The sequence below is a fragment of the Pezoporus occidentalis genome, unplaced genomic scaffold, assembly GCF_034315485.1.
Source record: "Pezoporus occidentalis ecotype Australia unplaced genomic scaffold, CSIRO_AGI_Poc_V1 ctg95, whole genome shotgun sequence".
Taxonomy (NCBI): Eukaryota; Metazoa; Chordata; class Aves; order Psittaciformes; family Psittacidae; genus Pezoporus; species Pezoporus occidentalis.
Genome location: NW_026916315.1, coordinates 2,677,164 through 2,699,377, shown reverse-complemented (window position 1 = coordinate 2,699,377; position 22,214 = coordinate 2,677,164). Strand labels below are relative to the sequence as shown.

The 22,214-nt window shown below is 44.5% G+C and overlaps 1 protein-coding gene across 1 annotated transcript in view; it reads right to left on the bottom strand.

Moving 5' to 3' along the window:
* COLGALT2 (collagen beta(1-O)galactosyltransferase 2) overlaps positions 1–22,214 on the bottom strand; it is a 53,672-nt gene that overhangs the window by 8,227 nt on the left and 23,231 nt on the right. Inside the window, exons 2-5 of the mRNA XM_062606268.1 lie at positions 11,210–11,320; positions 9,481–9,598; positions 8,581–8,715; positions 2,846–3,050 (exon numbers count right to left, since the gene is read on the bottom strand). Coding sequence (XP_062462252.1) covers positions 2,846–3,050; positions 8,581–8,715; positions 9,481–9,598; positions 11,210–11,320 — 569 coding nt within the window. The remainder of the gene's footprint in view (positions 1–2,845; positions 3,051–8,580; positions 8,716–9,480; positions 9,599–11,209; positions 11,321–22,214) is intronic.

Here is a 22,214-nt window from a genome sequence, read left to right as displayed (position 1 = left end):
ATCTTTAAGGTACCTTACAACACAAATCAGCCTATGATTCTATAAATGGGGCTCAAAGGTAGGGGAAACACACAGGTTTCAAAGTTCAGAGTGAAGGGTGGAGGCAGTTTTCTTCAGCTGCAATTTAGGTAGATGGCATAATAAAAAATACTACCTGCTGACATTCATGGATTTGGCACTGACCTCATCAACTAACCTTACCTGGCTCACTGAGCTCTGTTCTTATCCTCTGCTGGCTTAAAACACAGTTGATCTGTACAGATTCGCACCACTATTTCTTTTCCTTCTGGGATAAAAGCTGTTTTAGAATGGTAAAGCTACCTTAAAATGGGGAGGTGGACTTGTTCTTGGGCTCTCTTTTTGTAATCAAGTAAAGCATTGCTACCAGGGACAGAAAAGGTATAGCCAGCTGTGTAATGATCAGCCTTTGTCAGGCAGTGATGAGCATTCACAGCTATGCCCTAAACCCACAGCCACATTTAGGCAACTTCTATTTCCCCCAGGGCCCTGTGAGCAGACCTTCCTGCTGGCTGGCTCCAGTTCTTCAGAGCCTCAGGCTGAAAGGAAGCTCAGGACATCTGGCTGGCTAAATGCTATTTTGCATAGAGTGCAAGGGGCCCTACAGAGCCCAGACACACTGAGATTTTGGTCTGAGTCAGTACTCCCGCCACAGGCCACATCCTCCCAGCAGAGGTGGGATGGTCTCTTTGGAGCATCACAAAACAGTTGCTTTGAGCAGTAGATCCACTGTGGAAAATCCATGGTTTGACCCGAGGCGTTTTCCCATCTCTGAACTTGGATGTCATCCTTTTACCCTGGGTGACAAAACTCAGCCCAGGACAACAATCTGAGCAGATCAGTGGGCCAGGGTGTTGAAGCAAAGCCTTTGATGTCATGGGTCAATCCTGGAAAAAGCTAAAGTGCTCCAGGATGGAAGGGGAAAATGATGGATTTCAATCCCTAACGTATTTCTTACACAGATGGGGCTAACGCAGTGCAGTTACCACACTCACTGGATGCTGTGTTTCTGGGAGAGCTGTCAGAGGGAACAAGTGGGGCAAGTAGATTGGAGGGAGCCTGCTTTGCTAGCCAGGCTTGAACTTCAGTTCCCCTCTGGAGCCAATATTTCCGTGTCCTGACCATGAAAGTCAGGACCCCACCTCACCTCTGCCTCCCAAGGCTCCAGTTTCAGCTCTTGCTGCCTCTGCCATTTGTCTCTCTGATTTGATGCCCCTCATGCTCTCATAGCTGAGTTTTAAAATGCCTTGCTTAGTCAGCCAAGACAATGCCATCTTTTTCAGTACTGTCAAGAACTTCACACCAGAAACATACCTAAAGGAAAGCTACAGACATCTGGTGTCTGCTGTGCTGGTCTGGAAATGGTGGGAAAGGCAGTTTTCTCAGCCCGTCTCTTCTGCAGAAGCAACTGCCAAATCCAACCAGCTATACTGCTGCACCTTCTCTCTGCTTGCCTGAGGGACAGCCCTTCTTGCTCACCTTAACTTTGCCTCCTTTACGAACAGCACAGGTAACACCGAATGCGCATCACTCGGAGGACCCACAAGCCATTTTTCTCCACTACTTCACTTCAGTAAGTCAGAAAACCACTCATGAAGCTCTAAACAGAAGTGCATTTCATTGGTGCCAGTGAGCTTTCATCAGTCCCTTTTGCCTTATAAGGCCCCAAACTTTCACTTTTTCAACACAGCAGGGCAAAGAACAATATAGATGGCCATTACAACCATATGCTTCCCAGGAGCTCCTTTCAGCTCTTACACTGCTATACACACGTCTGCTAGCCAGGACTTCACAGGACACACAATACCCACCAGATACACCCTCCAAAAACAAATGGGACCGAACATCTTCACCAGAAGTACAGCAAGATCAGCCCTTAAATTTTTGACAGTGATTTCTCAGACACAGCTGGAGCTCTCAGCAAACACCAACAGCCATTCCAGACAAGGAAAGAGGGCACTGAGGTTGTGACTTGGCCTGAAGGGACCCCTGTATTTCACATCTAACAGAAATCCTCCCATGGCCACGGTGAAACCAATCATGGTATCAGCCAAAACATCACCCATTTTCTCTCTGCTATGCCCCAAGGGTCTCAAGGCAGCACAGCGCTCACCTGGTTCTCCCAAAGTACCAGTAATACAATGGCAATCATGCAGCGATTTTACTGCTCACACACCAGCTCTGACCCACTTTTGCCTGCAAGAGATTTCCTCTCAGCACAGCCCACAGGCTCCACATCATTCCCCTATAAGTTGCACTTTTGAGATGCTGCTTTCAAGAAAACCCAACCAACAAAAAAAAAAACACCCCACAAAACCCCAAACCGAAACCCACCTCCCTCAGACAATTCTTGCTGAGCTGCCACGAAGCAAAACCTCATAAACACTGTGGATGATCATCTTGGGCTTTGTTTTCCACAAAGGCTGCTACATTTAAAGAGTCCCTGGCCTTCACCCCTTCCTCATGGATCTCCTAGAAGTGGTGACTTTAAATACCTTGCCTTCAGTCTTCAGAATACTCACAGTATTCACCTTTGTTCACTACTCTCTTGCTGTGACACAAATTAATGGTGGATGCCACAAATTTTGTCTCTGAAACACTGCCCCTATCCCAAGAACAGCTCCTATTTCCTTTGAAGCTAGCTGTGAATCAAAAGTCCATTGCCAGTCCTGTGCTGCTGGCTATCTCTGAACAGGTCCAAAAGAGGAAAGAGAACAGGGTCTTAACTCACTACTGAAGTCACACAGGACTTCTGGCCTGTGAATTCAATGTAGAGGTCTGCATGCCTCTGCAAGTGAATCCTCCAAAGCGAAGGCTCCAGACATACCTGCTTGGCGACTGGAGAAGGCAAAGACCATGATATCATCAAAGCTCCAGGTGTAGTCCTGGTGGGGGGGATAAAACATCAGCTTGGTGCAGGCCTCCTTCCTCAAGTCAATGAGGAATGTGGAATGAATCATTGGGACAGCAAAACAGCCTGTCCTCTTCCATTCCCGTATCAGGGGATAATCCAGGGTTCTTTTGTAATAGCCCTGAAATCACAGCAAGGGGGCAGCTTGTTACAAGACATTAGCAAAAACTCTCACCGTTAGCCCTCCCTCAGCAGAGATTGATCAGCTTAATTCTCAGATTTTTAAATGTCTCCCATTTGGAAAGGGCTCAGTCAAGTATTTAGAAACTATCTCCATCCCAAAAGTTTAAGCTTGACCTTCTCTTTCCTTTTTTAATAACTATTGGAAATCCAGGCCTTTCCATTGCAAAATTCCCTTGCAATAGTGCTTCAAACCTTGGACTATTTTCTCCTGACTCTTCAAAAAGCTTTTTTGCACATACATCTCAGGTCTGATCCTGGAAGCTACTGAGCATCCATGACATCCCCCATATTCAACAGGCACACAGAAGACATTCATTCAGTATCTCACAGAATAGGACCTGCAGATTATTTGCTTCACTGCATCAAAGGCATCATCTCAGTCTCCATCTTCTCCATAAGAATTCCCGCTTCCTCCATCCCAGGGCAAGCAGGTTTAATACTCACACCTGAGCTCTCCCCACACACTCTGGAGGAGGCACTTCAGCCAGCACATTTCTCTGTAGCCATGATCTTTGCTAGACTTCCAGTACTCACATTGTGTGGCTCACAGCTGGTTTTGCAGGTACAGTATGTCTAAAGCTACCACATTTGGAAATAAATACATTGAATTACTCCAGAAAGAAAATCCTAACAGACCAATATGACATCTGGTTGGATCCAGAGCAGATTCTGGTTTTTACAGAAATGATGAGTCACTAAAGTAAGTTACTTTTACATCATATTTTCCATGAGCATCCTAGCAACAGCTAAGCAAATCACTGCAGAACCACTTTACCCTGGTTTTGTGTAGAAACACGGTATGATGCATTTGTCTGATTATGTATCTGTCAATCCTCCCCTCTGCCCTTCAGATGCTTTCTCACCATACTGTGAGGACTAGGTATCTCAAACACAGCTGGTCTGATTTTCATGAAAAGGAGTGAGTAGGCAGAGATCTTACTAACATTCCTACTGAAGGAGGGGTTAAGATATTCAACCTTTAACAGACATCCGAGAATGCCCACAGGTGAAAGATGCTGGAAATCAATCTTACCTCCTCCAGACACTCACTAAGGGGTATGGGGGGTTTTCACTGCACATAAATCCTGTGTAGTCAAGAAAGACTCCAACTTGTCAGCACTGTTGCTGTGCTCTCCTAAGGTTAGCTTCATGACAACTAAATGTCAAGCAGTCAGTTTCTCAGTGCCAGAAGCTGTGTTTCAGGCCATGCTCCAGCTGTTACCCCTCTCACCAACTTCCCAGGGAGAGCAAGGCTGACAGCATGAAGCTGTGGGACCGAAAGCACAGAAACAAGAAGCAGCAACCAAGAATAAAAAAATCAAGTGGGAACTTTCCATTTGAGTAGCTTTTCACCCAGAATTCAGCAAGATGCATTTGCTGCTATGTTCCCCACACACACTTTCCTTTTTTCAGTTAATGCTGGTAATGACAGAAAATAGCTAACACTAGGGGCCAGGGCTGAGGCTGGTGCACTCAGGCAGAATCTACTTCAGCCTGTGGAGCAATGCTGATTTATATCAGTGGAAAACCTGGCTGTCTCAGAACTTAACCTTAAAAACTTAAAGGACAATGCCTTCGCTATGAAATTTTTATCTCCATTTCAAAACAAAAACTGAAACAAGTAAACACCCCCCCTTTCCTATATATTTACTTCCAAGAATCTGGAAAGTTCAGGGACTATTCCTGCTATTTTTAGCTAGTCTGAACTGTGGAACTCCTCGCCATAAGATGGTGTGGGTACCAAAAAAAGAAAACAAAAAAAAAAAGAGAGAAAGTAAAAAAAAAAAATAAAAAACATCACTGCGGGCTTTAAAGACAAAGACCTTCCTCAAGAGCTCATGAGGATGGAAAAATATTTTGGGAAAGTATCATTCACTTGTTTGCTGTGTTCTTATACTGTTCCTTAGGAATCTGCTAGGAACTGCTGCTAACAGGTGGACCTTTGGTCTGACCCAGTGCAACTGTTATATTTTCACCCTACGTGTGGTCGCTAGTTGTGTCCTTGATAACGCTGGGAAGGAAGAATGATTTAGGTTTTTTTTTTAATGCCAGGTAAATAGAAGAAAGGGGGAATGGAGCTTGCTGCTTCTTTCACTCCAGTGATGATGACAACAATTAGTATCTGGTTAGCTCTCTAGAACAAAGCAAGAGGGTAGGGAACAGCAGGATAATGGAGCCTCTCTAAAGTACTCCTACTCACATGGCTCAGGGAGGGCTCAAAGATCTATATGCAGCTCAGGCTTGAACTCACTTGTCTAAGCAGTAGGGCAAGCTTGTATTTATGAACAAGGAAATACAAGACTCAGGCTTGGGTGTAAAAAGGAAACCCTGAAGCTTTGCAGGGCCAATGTGGGCAAAAAGGGAAAATTTTCAAGAGAACAAAAGCCTTCTTGCTTTTCTAGGACACATGCAGATTAGGTACCCACTTCCTCAAAGGATGCCAAAACACATGCCAGGAGCAGGTCAAACCTGGCCAACAGGTCAAAAAGCTGATCTCATTATTGAGGCTTAGCTGGGATAAAAGAAAAGCATTAACTACAGTCCTCATTTCAGCTTGAATGTCTTGTGAAGTCCATCTACAGCTTACTTAAGAACATTTCAAAGGTTGAGAATGAAAAGGAGCAAAAAATTACTGTGGCAATAGATCTGCCCTTCTATACCTTGGATTCTGCTGCTGAAATCTTTTTATGGACAAGGTGATTGTAATGGGTTTGGTTGGGATACACTTAATTTTCTTCATAGCAGCCCACATAGTGCTGTGTTTTAGACTGGTGACCAAAGCAGTATTAATAACATGTCGATGCTGTAGCTGCTGCTGAATAGTGTTTCCACAGCACTAGGCCTTCTCTGTTTCTCACTCTTGCTCACACTTGCCCCCCACAGCAAGAGGTTCATAGAATCACAGAATCATAGAATAGTTAGGGTTGGAAAGGACCTTAAGATCATCAAGTTCCAGCCCCCCTGCCATGGGCAGGGACATCTCACACTAGACCATCTCACCCAAGGCCTTGTCCAACCTGGCCTTGAACACAGCCAGGGATGGAGCATTCACAACCTCCCTGGGCAACCTATTCCAGTGCCTCACCACCCTAACAGGAAAGAATTTCCTCCTTATATCCAATCTAAACTTCCCCTGTTTAAGTTTTAACCCGTTACCCCTTGTCCTGTCACTACAGTCCCTAATGAAGAGTCCCTCCCCAGCATCCCTATAGGCCCCCTTCAGATACTGGAAGGCTGCTATGAGGTCTCCATGCAGCCTTCTCTTCTCCAGGCTGAACAGCCCCAACTTTCTCAGCCTGTCTTCATACAGGAGGTGCTCCAGTCCCCTGATCATCCTCGTGGCCCTTCTCTGGACTTGTTCCAACAGTTCCATGTCCTTTTTTATGTTGAGGACACCAGAACTGCACACAATACTCCAAGTGAGGTTTCACAAGAGCAGAGTAGAGGGGCAGGACCACCTCCTTCTACCTGCTGGTCACGCTCCTTTTGATGCAGCCCAGGATACGGTTGGCTTTCTGGGCTGCAAGTGCACACTGCAGCCAGCTCATGTTCATTTTCTCATCAACCAATACCCCCAAGTCTTTCTCCACAGGGCTGCTCTGAATTTCTTCTCTGCCCAACCTGTAGCTGTGCCTGGGATTGCTCCAAGCCAGGTGTAGGACCTTGCACTTGGCATGGTTAAACTTCATGAGGTTGGCTTCAGCCCACCTCACAAGCGTGTCCAGGTCCCTCTGGATGGCATTCCTTCCCTCCAGCGTATCAACTGAACCACACAGCTTGGTGTCACCGGCAAACTTGCTGAGGGTGCACTCAATCCCACTGTCCATGTCAGCAACAAAGATGTTAAACAAGACTGGTCCCAACACCAATCCCTGAGGGATGCCACTCGTTACTGGTCTCCAGCTGGACATTGAGCCATTGACCACAACTCTTTGCATGCGGCCATCCAGCCAGTTCTTTATCCACCGAGTGGTCCATCCATCAAATTGATGTCTCTCCAATTTAGAGACAAGGATGTCGTGTGGGACAGTGTTGAACGCTTTACACAAGTCCAGGTAGATGACATCAACTGCTCTACCCCTGTCCATCAGTTCTGTAGCCCCATCATAGAAGGCCACCAAATTGGTCAGGCAGGATTTCCCCTTAGGTTGGGAGGAGACAGCTGGCATAGCTGACCCAAAGTGACCAAAGTTATTTTCTGTGCTCTGTAACATCATGTTCAGCAATAACACTGACATGAGCAAGGACAGAGAGGGAGGGTGTTTGGGATCCAAAGAAACTGGTGCTGGGGGAATGGCTGGCCATCCATCTGGTGATAGTGACTGGTTTTGCATCACTTGTTTGTTTGGGGCTTTTCTTCCCCTATTCACTTATTAACCTGTCCATATCTCAGCCACTGAGAGCTACTTTTAGGCTTGGTCTTGGCTTTTTCCCTTCTGTTTTTTGCCATTCCAGTTTGTTTCCCCATCCCACCAGGTGGTAGCAAGCAACTCGGTGGGGACTTACCTACCAGCCAGGATCAACACACCACAGTAATGTGGAACAATTTATAAAGCAATAGCTCAGTCTCATTCTGGCTCTAAAAATAATGCTATTTCTACTATACAACATTTTTTATATCTGATACTTACTGCATTATATGTGATGTGAAAACGTAACATTAAATTTCTAGGCTCAGCACTTCTGTCCTTTACAGCAGTACCCTTTACATACACAATTCAGAGCACACACTCCCGACAAAGCAAAGGGTGCTGCCCCACTACATAAATCTTGTTCATGTGTGAGAAAAATAGCCTATCCATAATGGAAAGCTATATAGAGAAAAGCAAATTTGTCTTAGATTAGCATCGCTATACAGGAAAAGCTGGTCTAAAATTATGTACCAAGAGTTTTAAGGCCATTACACAAACATATGGAAACAACTCAAATTCTGGTGGGTATGTATCTTTCATATAGTTAGTGGGATTGTATCACTTCCCAGAACTTTTGGCTAAGCAACCTCTGCTTCCTCCAGATTCAGCTTTTTCACATGAGGAATCTCAGATAAGAAAGCAAGTTTCAGCTATATGCCTGCACACCCAATATAGAACATGTATTCCTTTGCTGATACATACAGCTCAGTTAGAAAACAAAGAAAAAAGATTCATAGACTGAAATGTCCTCTCTACTCTTATTCTCAGATTCTCTATAAACAGATAGGCCTTTCCCAAAGATACTCACCCAAGATTTGGGATGCCACCAACAAGAGGCACAAGGTGAGATGACTGCATGACACCACTATCCTCACTACATGCTAACACCGCCTCTGCATGTCTCAGAGCTACAGCAGTTTCTTTCCAGAAGGACACTAAAAAGCAGATGGCAAAGCCCATAGAACAGAACAGAACCAATGCCCAAAGACACAAGGCAGGAGGCCTTTGAACACATAGCCTGCACAGACACCCAGCACCGTTCATGAGGTCACTTGCCTGCGGGGTGATGCCACACCAGAAGTTAGAGTAGAGGGAGCGAGATTCAAGCATTGGTGCCACCAACGTCTTATTTTCTGCTATCATCAGGTTCAGGGTTTGAGGGTTGGTCAGTAAATTATCTGCATCAATAAACTAAAGGAAGAAGAGGGGAAGAGAAGAGAAAAGGAAGTCTGTTATTAGATTAAATTATATGCTTCCCCTGACAGCTTCTTGGTAAGAGGTTGCCAAAAAATACAGCCAGAGGCAAGAGGCTGGCAAACCGCCCCCCCAAAAAAAGCCAAAAAACACTTGAGCTGGTGGTTTTGATACTACAGGGCACTGTTACAGTTAAGCCTAGCAGAAAGCTATGAGATGAGAAAAGGTGGAGTTTCCCTCTGACTCTCCACAATGTTACTCCAGCATGGGGGAAAGGGAGCTGGAAGGGAAAAGAAAAACATTGCTGAAAATTCAGGACAAGTTTATTCTGTAAAGAGGATCACAAAACCTCTTAAAAACAGGCCTTATCCTTGCCTTGTTCAGGTGGCAACACCACCATTAACTGCTGCTGTAGTGACCAAAGGCATGCATCTTCCCAGAACTTTTCTGCAGAACTATTTCCCCTATATTTCATCAATAACAAGTGGAGTTTCAATCTGGGGGTCCTTTGCAGGTACCTACTTATGACCAGGACTACATTCAATCCTGACACCTCTGGAGAAAGCCTTGGGCTTACCCAGGGACTTACCTCCCCAGCTGCAAAATCCCTTACTCATCAGACCAAGAAATAACACGGAGCACCTCATTGCAGAGAGCTTTATCGTTAAATGGAAAGAAAAATTTTGACAGCCCCAAGTATCAAAGTGACTACCCGAAAAGCTTTTGCCTGAGGTCAGTTAATAAATCAAACCTTGTATTTACCAGGATGTAGTCTGACCACTTTTCTCGTGCAGCACGCAGGGCAGCCTGTCGGAGTTTCATCACATGAGTAAATCTGGAGCTTGGCCAATGTTTTGGCCCCATTTCTTCTGGGTAAGACCTAGCAAAGAAAAAAAAAGAAAAAGGGACTGCAAACCATGTCTGGGCTCTATTACATGAGCCAAAAAAAAAAAAACAAAACCAAAACAAAATCCCAAACAAACAAACCCAACCAAGCAAACAAAAATAGTTCCCTTGCTGCCTTCTTTCCAAAAGGAAAACAGTTAGTCACCTCAGGCAACCCAGGAGAGGTTCTGAGAGAGAATGCTTCCAAGTTTCATGCTGGCATGTGTATGCAGGGCACCAGAGAACAAGCAGTGCTGCAGCATTTCCTGCCAACTAAGCAACCACAAGCACTGTCAAAACCAGGAGTTTCTTCTGCAGCAGCAGCCCCTCACCTGGCATAAGCAGAGGTTACCCCATCAAAATGAACTGAAGTTGATTCACCTCATCTAACCCTCTGGCAGAAAGTCATCTGTCCACTGCTAGGCTTTCAGTTTAAGAAGGTAAATGCAGCTTTGTTACATCCAGTAGAATCAACAAGCTGAGGGTGAAGATAAAGGCTATTTGGATTCCCTCAGGGCCCAGGCATTATTAGTACTGTTAACAGATCCCAATAACAGCTCTTAAATCTACAAACACCCAACACAACAGGACCAATCATGCGAGTGAAGTTATGAACATGTCTGTTTTCAGAATCAGGTCCAAAAGCAAACACTTTGTAACAAAGGTGGATGGAAACTTAGGGACAGATCCCTCTATGGAATAAAAATTACGGACTTTGAAACAGTGCCAGCATAAGCCAGTGAAGGAACTAAGAATTTAAAGAATTTTACAACACTTAAAAAAGCCAAGTTTGACAGGATTAAGAAAACTCAATTCCAATGAAAGTATTCAAAAAAGTCAATAAAACAAGCATTCCCTGTGGGTTTGTACCACACATGTTCCATCACTGCACCAAGGACCTTGAAAAGGAACAACAAAAACCAAACAAGCCTAAAGAAAGGGGAAACTGATGTAATCTTCTCTGACAGAAGAAATAGAAGAGAAAGAAAAAACAGCAACAGCTGATCTTGAGGAAAACAAGTAAATAGATAAACCAAAGCAATAAAAGTCCAATACACCTAATGTCATATTTCAAAGCAATCACGCTGCAATTCACGCAATACTGAATTAAATCTAGTTCTCTCCTCAGAACTTACTGAATATTTGACGCATCTCAGAACTTTCACAGACGCTATGGGAATGGGCTATGATTTCTCTGCTCCTTTGCAAATAAATACAACCACTTTTATTCCCCGTAGCTTCTGATGCTATTTGTTCTATTTGGTTACCATGCAAAGACAGCAGCTGCAGATACTAAATAACTGAACGGAAAATCCTTTCTTCCCTGAAGTTCTGCATGACTTGCTTCACTGAAGTTAGAAACCTTTCTACGGGCTCCATAAGAACACAATTTGAGTGGGGCAGACCCACAAAAACACAACCAAAAAACCCCAGCAGAACAAAAAAACCCAAACCCAAACAACCCAGAATGAGCCCGCACACCAAAAAACCCACCACATTTTAATGCTTGGACTTTTAGTACATCTCCTAGTTTGAAAACAGAAAACCTAGAAAATTTGAAATATACACCAAACAGCTTTAGTCAGCCCCTCACTGCAGTACTCACTGGGGGTCCTCCACTGGCCTCCACTCCACATCATGGTAGAGGTTCTGCACATTCTTCAGCCACTCTCTAAGGACTGCCGTGGTGTTATCAACATTGTGATCAGTGGCCACCCTGGGGAAACAAGAGCACAGAGGAAGCCTGTTAACCCAAGATTAAAGTCCTTTGACCTTTCCCAGCTGGTAAATGAGTCAGAGGCAGAACTCATTTCTTACAAACACATCCAGCTCCTGGCAGAACTCGGGGCAGCTCCACAGTTGTGTAAGTCCTTGCTAAGGCACACAGCAGAGCCCTACTTCCCCACAGAGACAAAGCACTTCCTTAACACAGGCTTGCCTGGATACTTCTCTATTCTCGGTCATCTCCAGCCTCACAGGAATCACAGCAGCTTTATCATAATGCAGATGCAGGACTGAACTCTTCGTTCAGTACCTTCACTGGAAAAGACAAGCCTGGCCACCTCAAGATGCATGGCCCAAGGTAAACTAACCACAAACACTTTATCTCTAGAAGCACCATGATTTTGCTCTGCTTGCTGTTTCATCCTGCAAGCCCACTATTTAAGCTGCACAGCCTGGCTGACAGCACATGTTCACTGTTGCCTCACCCTATGCCTGGGAATCACTCACAACAGGATGGGGGACTCTGTTAAGACACTGAGAGGAACCCCCGCTAGCACACTGCTAGCCAGGGAAGGAACACATCACTTGATGCTCTACAGCACGGATAATTAGAGCCAAAGCCTTGAAAGCCACTTGCCTCGAGTTTGCAACCTGCAATTAGAACAGCCCCTCACAATTGTCCTGTGTATAGCCAAGCTATGAGCAGGTATGCTCAACATACCAGGATCAGCATCACACTTCCTTTCCCCCACCCTGCTACAGCCAGCAAGCAGCAAGGCTGAGGCTCAGAGAGGCAGTTGCTTTCTTACGGTTTCCTGATGCAGAGGTTACAAGTTTGTGAAAACACACAGAGCTTTGCAGATATTAAAACGCTGCAGTAGTACCCAGTCTCAAACAGTGGGGTGAGAGAAACCTGCCTGCTTCCTCTCTGGCCTCTGCCATGCTCCTCGAAAGCAGCATCTGAAGAATGTTTTTCCCTTGGAATTGAATAGTATACCTGAACAAACTGGAACAGAAAGCACAGATCCATGTTTCTGCAGTAATCATGTGGAAAAGCTCCCAAAAGAGCCACAATCTCTGCCTGTGACCCTCAAGACTTTGGGGTAGAAGGTGAACAAGCCAAATCACATCCCAGATGCTTCTTTCCAGCATGTGTTTCCCTGGGATCAGGACTACGCACATCCAATATCTGGCCACTCATGTGGTCGTGGCAGCTCCCACAGCAAATTCCCCTAGGTGAAAAAGCTTCTCATTTTTCCTGGCCAGCAGGCAGAAAAGCACAGCCCTGTGGCAGGACACAGCTTGTGCAGCTAAAGCTTGGCAAGCTCCACTGAGAATTTACAACCCCTTTATATTCCTCTGGGAATATAAATACTTTCAAAAGACCCCACGGAGAGATAGCAAAGCTGGTGTGAAACATGTCCCTAAATGGTGGGCACTGGAATTGCCTATTTTAACCTCCAGCTCCCGAGACCCCAAAGCACTTCCCATAGCATCTTCCACCCTACTTAAAACCTGAGATACCTGTAGTCAGGGGAGAGCACACAAAAGGGAGAGAGGGGGCACATCCCAAACCCTTGAGCTACTCTGAGCTATTCCAGGATAACACCTCTACCCCAAGTCATCATATGATCCTCCAGATGAGAATCAGGGCATGAACCATTTCTAGTTCATGCATCTGGAAGACATAATTCCCATGAGATTTAGCCTGCTTTAAATTAAAAATAATAAAAAAAATCAAATATTTAATTTCAAGTTTATAAATAAACAGAAGAACACAATCATTTAAGAACAGGAAGCTTTTTGTTGAATATTTATTCCTGCTTATTAAAACTACAAATAACGGAAGTTCAGCAATTGAATAGAGGCTGATTTCTTTGCTTTTAACTGCTCTGCTATGACAGAGCAAGGCTGGGTTTAGTTGTATCTTCAGGGTTTGATTTTGACCAAGACCCTGGGTCAGACTGCATGATAGATCTAGTTTACAGTGTTTAACTAGACTAAAACAATAATAGTGCTGACTTGGTAGAACAGACTAAGTCAAACTTGCTCCATTTTATGGATCACAGCTCATCCACTTAACCCATGTTTTAGAACACTTGCTTGGGCCTCCCACAGCCACTGCACATTTCACTAGTTTTGTTCCACTTTCCTGCCACACTCCAGCTGCACAGTCACTCAACAATGGCTCCAAAATTCCTAAAATACCAGAGAACTGTGAAAATGGCTTAATGTGCATGATAATCACTGGAGTTGCAGTGGCACGAAGAAGCTTCTGCTATACAATGGAACCATACTGAAATGAGGTGTCACACAAAGCAGGTGAAGATGACGATGGCCACCCTGAAGACTGTCAATCTTACACCATACTAATTGCCAGGTCCAGGCTAGTCTTGAAGATCCCGCAAACCCTTAAAGTAAACACACAATTCCCAGTGAGGTCCCGTTCCTCTCAGCAAATGTCATGCCACTCCTTCTAACCCCACATAAGATCAGTGGAAACATGCGTGGGGGTTTGCTACAGTCCAGGGAGGGAAACGGGAAGCTTCAACTGAAGCATGTTAAATTAGCCCTGGCTTTATGGTGGCTGCTCCCTTGTCTCAGCCAGGAGATTAGGAGATTTTTCTCCATTCAGCTCTGTGCACACACAAGCCCAAAAATGTAATTGTAGAAAGCTGTTTGCCCAGACGTGCAACAGAAACCCAAAGCTCACAAATAAACCACCATTTTCTTGACAAAACCACACAAAACCAACCAACCAACCAAAACCAAAACAAAAACCAAAACACACACACACACACACAAAAAAAAAAAACAACCAAACAAGCAAAAAACCCCACACACCATTCAACTTCAGAGAAAATTATTAACATGAAGGCTGTTTCCTCAGTTGCTCAGAGTTGCTTCATGAAGCCCAAAATTTTAACTAGCAGAAGAAACCTTGAAGTTGAAAAACAGTGGTTGAAGAGATATTGCAACTCCGCCCTCAAAAGCTAGCTACCCTCAATAGCTAAACCTTCTTTGTTTCCCCAGGCAAGACAAGGGAGTGAAGGATGCTTTCCTCTTACATCTTTATCTCCAATTCCTATCACGTCAGACCTCACAAGTTTTACCACATGAACACACCACCATCCTAAGAGAAGAGTGCAGCACACCAAAGACTGCTACCACCTCATCTTGCCCTGCGCTATCAGCTGCCTAGGGAAAAATTTTCTCAGTATTCATTTCAGATTCCCCACACCTGATGTTCTCCATCCTGCTTCTGGTAAGGCAGCATGCCCTTGACCAAATTCACCCCAGCAGACCCCAACAGCTAACACCCTCCGGACAAAAGTGAGACACATGAATGGGAGCCTGGAGGAACCCCTAGATCTACCTGCAGGGAAACCACTAGAAGAAAAATGGCTGTAATGGCATGATGTAGAAGGTTAATAACTTATCCCAGTAGACCTTTACGGAGACATTGATGAGGCAAAGCTCTGGCACAAAGACTGCTGTCTCCAACACTATCCACCCAGCAGCATTTCTAAGCCCAGAAGTTCTCAAAGGCAATAAAGTTTGCCACACCCTGGAAGGAACATGCCCTATGACTAGCAGTTTGGCAAACTGTTTTTCCAGCTTTCAGCCTCAAAAAATTACCCAACCAAAAAAAAAAAAACCAACCCCCAACAACAACAACAAAAAAAAACCACCCCAGAAAAACCAAGCAACCTAAGCTGTTCGTAAAAGCAATTATCACTGTTAGTTTCAGAACAATTCACACTTAAGAGCAAACAAAACTAGCACTCTGTCCTATCGCAACATCTGAACCATTCCACCTAGGCACCATAAAAAAATTGCAGCTATGGTGTTTGCAGTACCACTGAATGGAAAAAAACAAGCACCTAGTGTTTTTTTCTTTAATGACAACCCCTGCACAAGAAAAACAGGGAAATAAAAATGTGAGCAGGACTTGCCACTGGCAGCAAAAGCTCCTTAAGCCATGAGAGTCACGTCAGGATATTCCCCATTACGAGTTGTTCTTCTGTGATAGACAGTTTGTAGGACTTCAAGAAGCTGAGTACACAGTTAAAACTTCAGTGCTCTAACTCTGACTGGATAGACCAGCTGAACCCTGTTCATTCTTTGTGCATTTTCAAGATGCTAAGGCCATTTCTGCTGTAGATCTCACAACCACCAAAGGTGGTCTGTTACCCATGTTATACCTCCCCAGCTCTGTAAAACTGACTGCCCTTTCCAGGGGTCAGGAAGGATTGTGTCGTGTTTGGTACAGGAAGGCAAGGCCGTGGGATGAGATTACTCATGTGATAAACTGGGGGTCAGATGGCATCACATGGAAGACACTGTACTGGCAGTGTCCTGTGATGGCTCCTCTTGAAAAAGGCCTACTGTAGGTGAGGTGAAGCAGTACCTTCCAATACCTGCAGAAAAACAACTACAGTCTGCCCGAACTCTTCCTGACGGCATAAGACAAGGTGTCTTCTCTGCAAATCCTGCAAGTCTGATGGCAGGAGCATGCCATATATATGAGACATCACCACCTCTCCTCACTTGCTTGTCCTAAGAAAGTGTTGTTACTATATCCTCTGATCCTTACTGATGCATGCTGTGCACTTGACAGGGTGAGGAGAGTAGATCACCTTAACGCAGCTTCATTTAGCTCACCAAGAATGCAGCTTAGCAGTCCACATGGCCCTTATACTAATGCAGTGCCTAATTTATATTTTTTTTTTGCATAGGTTGGTAAGCACAATACTATTCTTTGTGTTTGAGTCTATCAACATTTTTCTTGGCCTGGCGTCAGGTTCAAGTCACATTTTTTGAGTGTATCAGTTTGAAACATTTGCGCAGTCAAGATGAAGCAGGAGCTACAAGAAGATGTACTAAGTACAAGGCCACAGGAAGAGGAGACATGAGCTGGCTGGCAAGGAGTACAGTTCTCCAGCATCATCTTCACGGTCCTCTGCTGGACTTGTTCATGCCTGTTAACATCTTTCTTCACCAAGAGGGCTCAAACCTAGATGTGATCAAACAGGTGCCTAGCAAAAGGGGAATAATCCCTCCCTGTGGTCTCCTGCTTTCCTTCTGTTCATGCTGCCCAGGATGCAGTTGAACTTTGCTACCAGGGCATACCCTGGCTCACATTCAGGTTGCTTTCCACCATAGGGCCAGAGGACCCCTGAGGCCCTTTCATCAGAGCTGCTCCCCAGCCTGCATGACTGCTAAGGGTTCTTACATTCCAGATGCAGGACCTGATGAAGTTTCTACAGTCAACCCTCAACTGAAAGCCAACACAGACTGCCTACAACCAGTAATTGGGGGAGAAGACTTAAACAGCAGACTTCCCTTAATATGGACAGGTTACATCAATGACATTGGCACTAAAGAGAAGGCAACTTAATGTTCAAGAGCTGATCAACAGCGTCTAAAATTTGAAAGAAAAAAGGTCTCCTGCAAGATCTACAAACTTAAAGCCCATGCAACACAGCCAGGGAGGACTGGTGGAGTGACAAGGCAAAAAGATAAAATTCCTGCCACTCTTTTCGGAAAAGAAAGTTTAATAAATTAAACTGGAACAGACCTCCAGATGGACACTCCTGTTCCAGTAACTTGGCAGCTTTTTCCACTCAGATGTAAACTCATTTCCAAAAGTTAGAAGTCAAACTTCAGAAAAGTTTGAGTGAGAATGTTCATGTAGGGGCTTCTGTCAGCATAACTATAACCACTTCAGTATTTTGGCTTTAACCAGTACCCTCACTATGGACACAAGCCCTCATTGTCCACGCTCAGCCTCCTAAACTGCCCCCTCCCAAAAAAAACTCAAGTACCATGAGTAGTGGAAAAGTAAGCGCAACATTAAGCACCTACTAAGTAACATGCAAGTACCAGAATATAAGGAAAACTGCTCCTTTCACAAACTGCTTGTATTTTTTGCCTGGTAATTTCTCCTCAAACTATGTTTGCAGAAGGGAGTTAATTTAGGCTGTAATGGTTATCCTCCTCCTTTCGTCCCTAAGAAAAGGGGGGGAATAAATCACACTTTTTTACTTCTTCACATCCCAGCCTGTTCTCCCAAGCTATTTACAGCTGATTTACCTCAGGCACTGGGTCAGAGGAGAAAATTTTCACCTTCACCATCTGTACAGGAAAAGTACTAGAGGACAAAAACATCTCTGTGTGCCTCTGGCTTGTCAGAGTACAGGGCACATTGTTACACAAGTTGTGGAAAACTCTACCGCCAGGCCCCTACAGTAATTTTCCTACTGAATTCAACATTTACCAACTCTTCCCTTGGGCAAACAGGGAGGGAGGGAGAGCTTCAAACGCAGGTAAGTACTTCATGGTCAAGAAGCATATACTGCAAAGCAGAGTCAGAACTGGAGGCAGCTAGCTCTCAAAAACAAAAGCTAGGAGAAGAATCCTTTCCCTTTCTGTCAGTGTTTTGAAGCTTGTAAGTCTTGAGAAGGGTGTTGGGTTCTCCCTTTACTGCTATGAGAGCCAAACTCAGCCAAGCACATACCACAGATGACAATGGTCAGAATGCCACTGATGGTTAGGGTTGCAGTGAGAACGGCTCACACAAAGAGGACATCCATGGCTTTCCTGGGGTCTTGCTGCAGCACTGAGTTGGGTATGTAATCAAGTCCCAGGAAACCTCATAGATACCAATTTAAGCTGTCTCCCTCATTTTTTCTCTGCCTGCATCCAGGGATTCAATTACCCACAAGGCTTCCTACGAGATGTAGTCCAATACTGAGTTCCACTGAAACAAGAGCCGTATTTTGGCCACATGTCTTAAACTCACAAGGTCTTACCCAAAGCAAAGCCCAAAGTCAATGGAAAGCATGTTAGTCGATCACTCCTAACAACTGGAACATAGAAACTGGTGACAAAAGCACCAGTAGCTCACCTTGGCCACCTTCTACAGAACAGAATAGCAATAAAGCATTCAGAGATAGGTTTCTTCTCAAACAGCAATAAAGGAAGTATATTTCTGTACACTGTGTTTTCTACAACTTGTGGTAACAGAGGTGCCCAAATACTCAGATTGGACCTAGAACCCCTCCATGTCCTCACACATTTGAGGTAGTGAGGCAGAATGGAAGGAGTTCACTTGCAGAGCCCTATCATTCCCCTTTTGTTAGGAATAATACAGATGCATAGGGAATATACAGTTCAGGCCCAGCTCTCGCACTGTTTGCTTAGCAAGGCCACTTAACCTGCCACCTTCCAGCTTATTAAGAAATGCTGAATTCTAGTTTTTTGAGTCAGCAGAGCTGTGTCCCCTACTCCTGGTATAATGGCTATAGCCAAAGCTGGGCTCACCAGATGGGAAAGCTCAGCCCTGAGAGCAAGACTCAGCATGTTTACAACTGCTGCCCTGAGCTAGTAGCATCAGAGCACCACACAGGGAGTTCCTCCGATGATTTGGGAAAACACTAGGGATTTCAAACCCCAGAGCATTAGAAAATCCATGCTACTTCATTCAGCACTAGCTATTACTTTCAAGTTGCTACAACGGTCCAATGTTTTTTACCACAGTGCTAATGACAAGCAATGAATGGAAAACTATGTGAATTTTAACACCTTAAGTATAACTAAAGAAAAGCAAAAATAGGGAAGACAGCAAGGTACCTCTAGCTTTGCAAGGCTTGCTACAGGCCTCCAAGTTGCTTGGATCCTGCAGCAAATGCCTCCAGCTTTCAGTCACTTTAGGCAGATTGAAGACCTCCCTGGTCTGAGTGGAGAACTGAGCTCATTGTCATACACAGGCTACCCTGATTGATGACTGTGCTTATTCTGGGTGTAAATTCAGCCGTGTCAAAAATTACTGGGGAAAAAAAAAAAGAAAAAAATCCAGCAATGGATCCCTAATATGAATCAAGTACAAATTTGTGTTTAGATTTCCCAAAACAAGTGGTAAATTAAGTAACAGATGAGTCATTTCTCCCTGCCTTTTTGTTTGAATGCTGCCAGACTTAGAAAACCTATTCAAAATATAAGAACCACCAACCTGACAGTTTCTACTGTGAACCAGTGATGAATTAGCTTGACTAGGAAACAGTGCAGCTGGAAGAGACTGGAATGGTATGGATCCTAAAGGGGAGGAAAAAGATTCAAAACAAAACAGAGGCAAAACACTTCCAAAACCCAGTGACAGAAAAGCTCCCAAGGCAGTAGAGAACTACCAGAAAGCAGCTGCACCATTACAACAGCCTGAGACAAAGCTTCCATAGCTATGGCTCTATCTTCCCCCTGAGGAACACAGCACACTATCCACTCCAAAGCAGCTGGGTTTTACTGCCTCTAGCATGGCTTGATGCGTGAGTAAAGTGTTGTTCAGTACCCATTTGGGCAATATACCCTGATTTCCCAAATCTTGTTCACCCATCATGGAGGAGACTCAGTTAATAAACAATTTTCTTGTAGTTAGAAACACTCTTGTGCTGCTTTGCAGATATTTGTGCCTCTCCCTGGGCTGCCAGCCCTATTTTTCATCTATTAACCCAAGACTTGATACCTCAAATCTCAACAGATATCAATGGGATCAGAGAACAAGACATCATGAGACACCACCAAGCTAAGCCCACAACAGTGCAGTTCAAAGAGACTGTACAGATTTAAACCTTCCTTACACCACCACTTATTTTAGTGCAATTATGCTCACACACTTCATTAGTAAGGTCTGAACATTCAGATAAAAGTTCAAAGAACTGTTTAAGCATTTTAAAAAGTTGCTAAAATCTTAATGTATGTGTAAGACTTCCTGGTGTTATAGGGACTTGGAATTTGTTCTAGGGTTTTCCTTAATTTCTAAATAAAGGACAGACTTCTGGAATTTGGAAGGTCTTTCCCCACACACCCCCCACCCCCCCTCCCCAGTTGTTTTAACTGGGCCCCAAGATGTCAGCCCCTGGTGGAGATGTGGTCTGAGCCCACACCAGTGGCAGGGAGCTGCCTGGGGTGTGGAGCCAGCAATAAGACAAGCAACATTCTCCAGGCTGGGCAGCTGTACAAGAGCAGAACCTCACAGTACAGGAATGCAACAAATATGTCTCTTCTCTAACTCTTTCCCAGTGTCCTTCAGCACCTCATGGATAATGGATTTTGCTGGCAGCAGCAATTTTGAAACCTGCAGTGGTCTTCCAAGCCCAAGTAAGAGAATGATTCACAGATGTATATGTGTACATTTGCAAACACCAAGATCTTTGCTCTCTTCACACTACCCCAAGAATCTCTCACTTTTCTGCTTCTCACTCCCTGAGATCCTCAGGTTGTCTCCAGTAGTACTATAACAGGAATGTGCTTAAGCTAGTGCACACAGACACAACAGGTTAATCAACTTCACCCAGAAAAGCCATGCCAATATATTAAATAAATAAATAAGTAAATAAAATATCCACGCTTATCAGCTTCTGTGGCACCCATATACAGGGAGTTCTCTTGGCGTGCAAGGGAGGTTCCTGCTGCCTCCATCCCAAGTCCTCTCTTTGTCTTGCTTTACTTCTCCCTGCAGTCGCTCTGTTCCAGGCAAAGCTTTAAAAGAAACAAAAAAAAAACATCTGCATCTGGCCTTGTGAATATTTCCAAGCAGACTTGGCTTGGAGAAAACAACTCCCCTAGAGAAAGCCCAGGAAATCTCACACACACAGGGTCAGGGCCGTGACTAGCTGCTGAAATAGATTTGCTCAAACGAGAAATTAACTGCAACAGTTCTGTAATTTCTGAAGGGATAGCTTGTTCCCACAAGTGCTAACTGAAACACCAGCTAATGCAGCTGGTCAAGATTAAGGGAAGTGTGTAAGCCACTGGGAAGGAACACTCGTATTTAGAAATATTCTTGGCTCTGGTAACAAAAAATAGGTCTTAGAGGGCAGAATCTGTTCAAATTTAGGTGCTCAGTACCACTTATTTTTAAATGGGGACATTGAATATCGTCCCATACTGCATTAGTAAGGGTCCCCCAAAATAGGAACATCTGAAAAGCTCTCAGTCTGTGTATCAAGCCTGCAGAAAAATGAGTGAAAGGTTCCCACAGCCTGCCTTGCCTCCAGTAAGATGACTCAGGACATGGTCCACCACTACATGCCCAGTACTGGAGATAAAGGTAGACCCAAGTCCTTCCACCCAATTGCTTACTTTCTAGTTTTCTTTTTTTCCCCAAAAAAAAAGTTATAGCCATGTGTCCTGGGTTCAGCAGTAGTACTCCTTAGTAGCTGATGCAGTGCTGTTGTTTTGACTTCCAGCCTGGGAACAGTGCTGATAGCACCGATGTTTTTAGTTACTGCTCAGTAATGTTTAGTCTCACCAAGGACTTTCTGAGTCTCATGCTCTACCAGGGAGGGGGGGGAAGCAAAGACAGGACACCTGACCCAAACTAACCAAAGGAGTATTCCATACCACAGCATGTCATGCCCAGTATATAAACTGGGGGCAGTTCCCCGGAAGGGCTAGATCGCTGCTCAGGTTGTGCTGGGTATCGGTCGACGGGTGGTGAGCGGTTGTATTCTCTTCCCTTGTTATTTCCCTTATCATTATTATTATTGGTGGCAGCAGTAGTGATTTGTGTTATACCTTAGTTACTGGACTGTTCTTATCTCAAACTCTGGGAGTTACATTCTTTAGATTCTCCACCCCATCCCTCCGGGAGTGGGGGAAGGAAGCTGGGGGAGTGAGCAAACAGCTGCATGGTTTCTGAGTGACAGGCTGGGCTTAAACCACGACACTGTGCCCTGTCTACATGCATCATTAAGCATACAGTGCCTGTCTCCCAGCCCACCACCACCAGAGGTATATCTTTCACTTTTTACAGTTTTACATATACAATACTGAAATTCTCAGAATGTAAAAGTAGGTTTTGCAGCATGCCAGGAAAGAAAACCTGA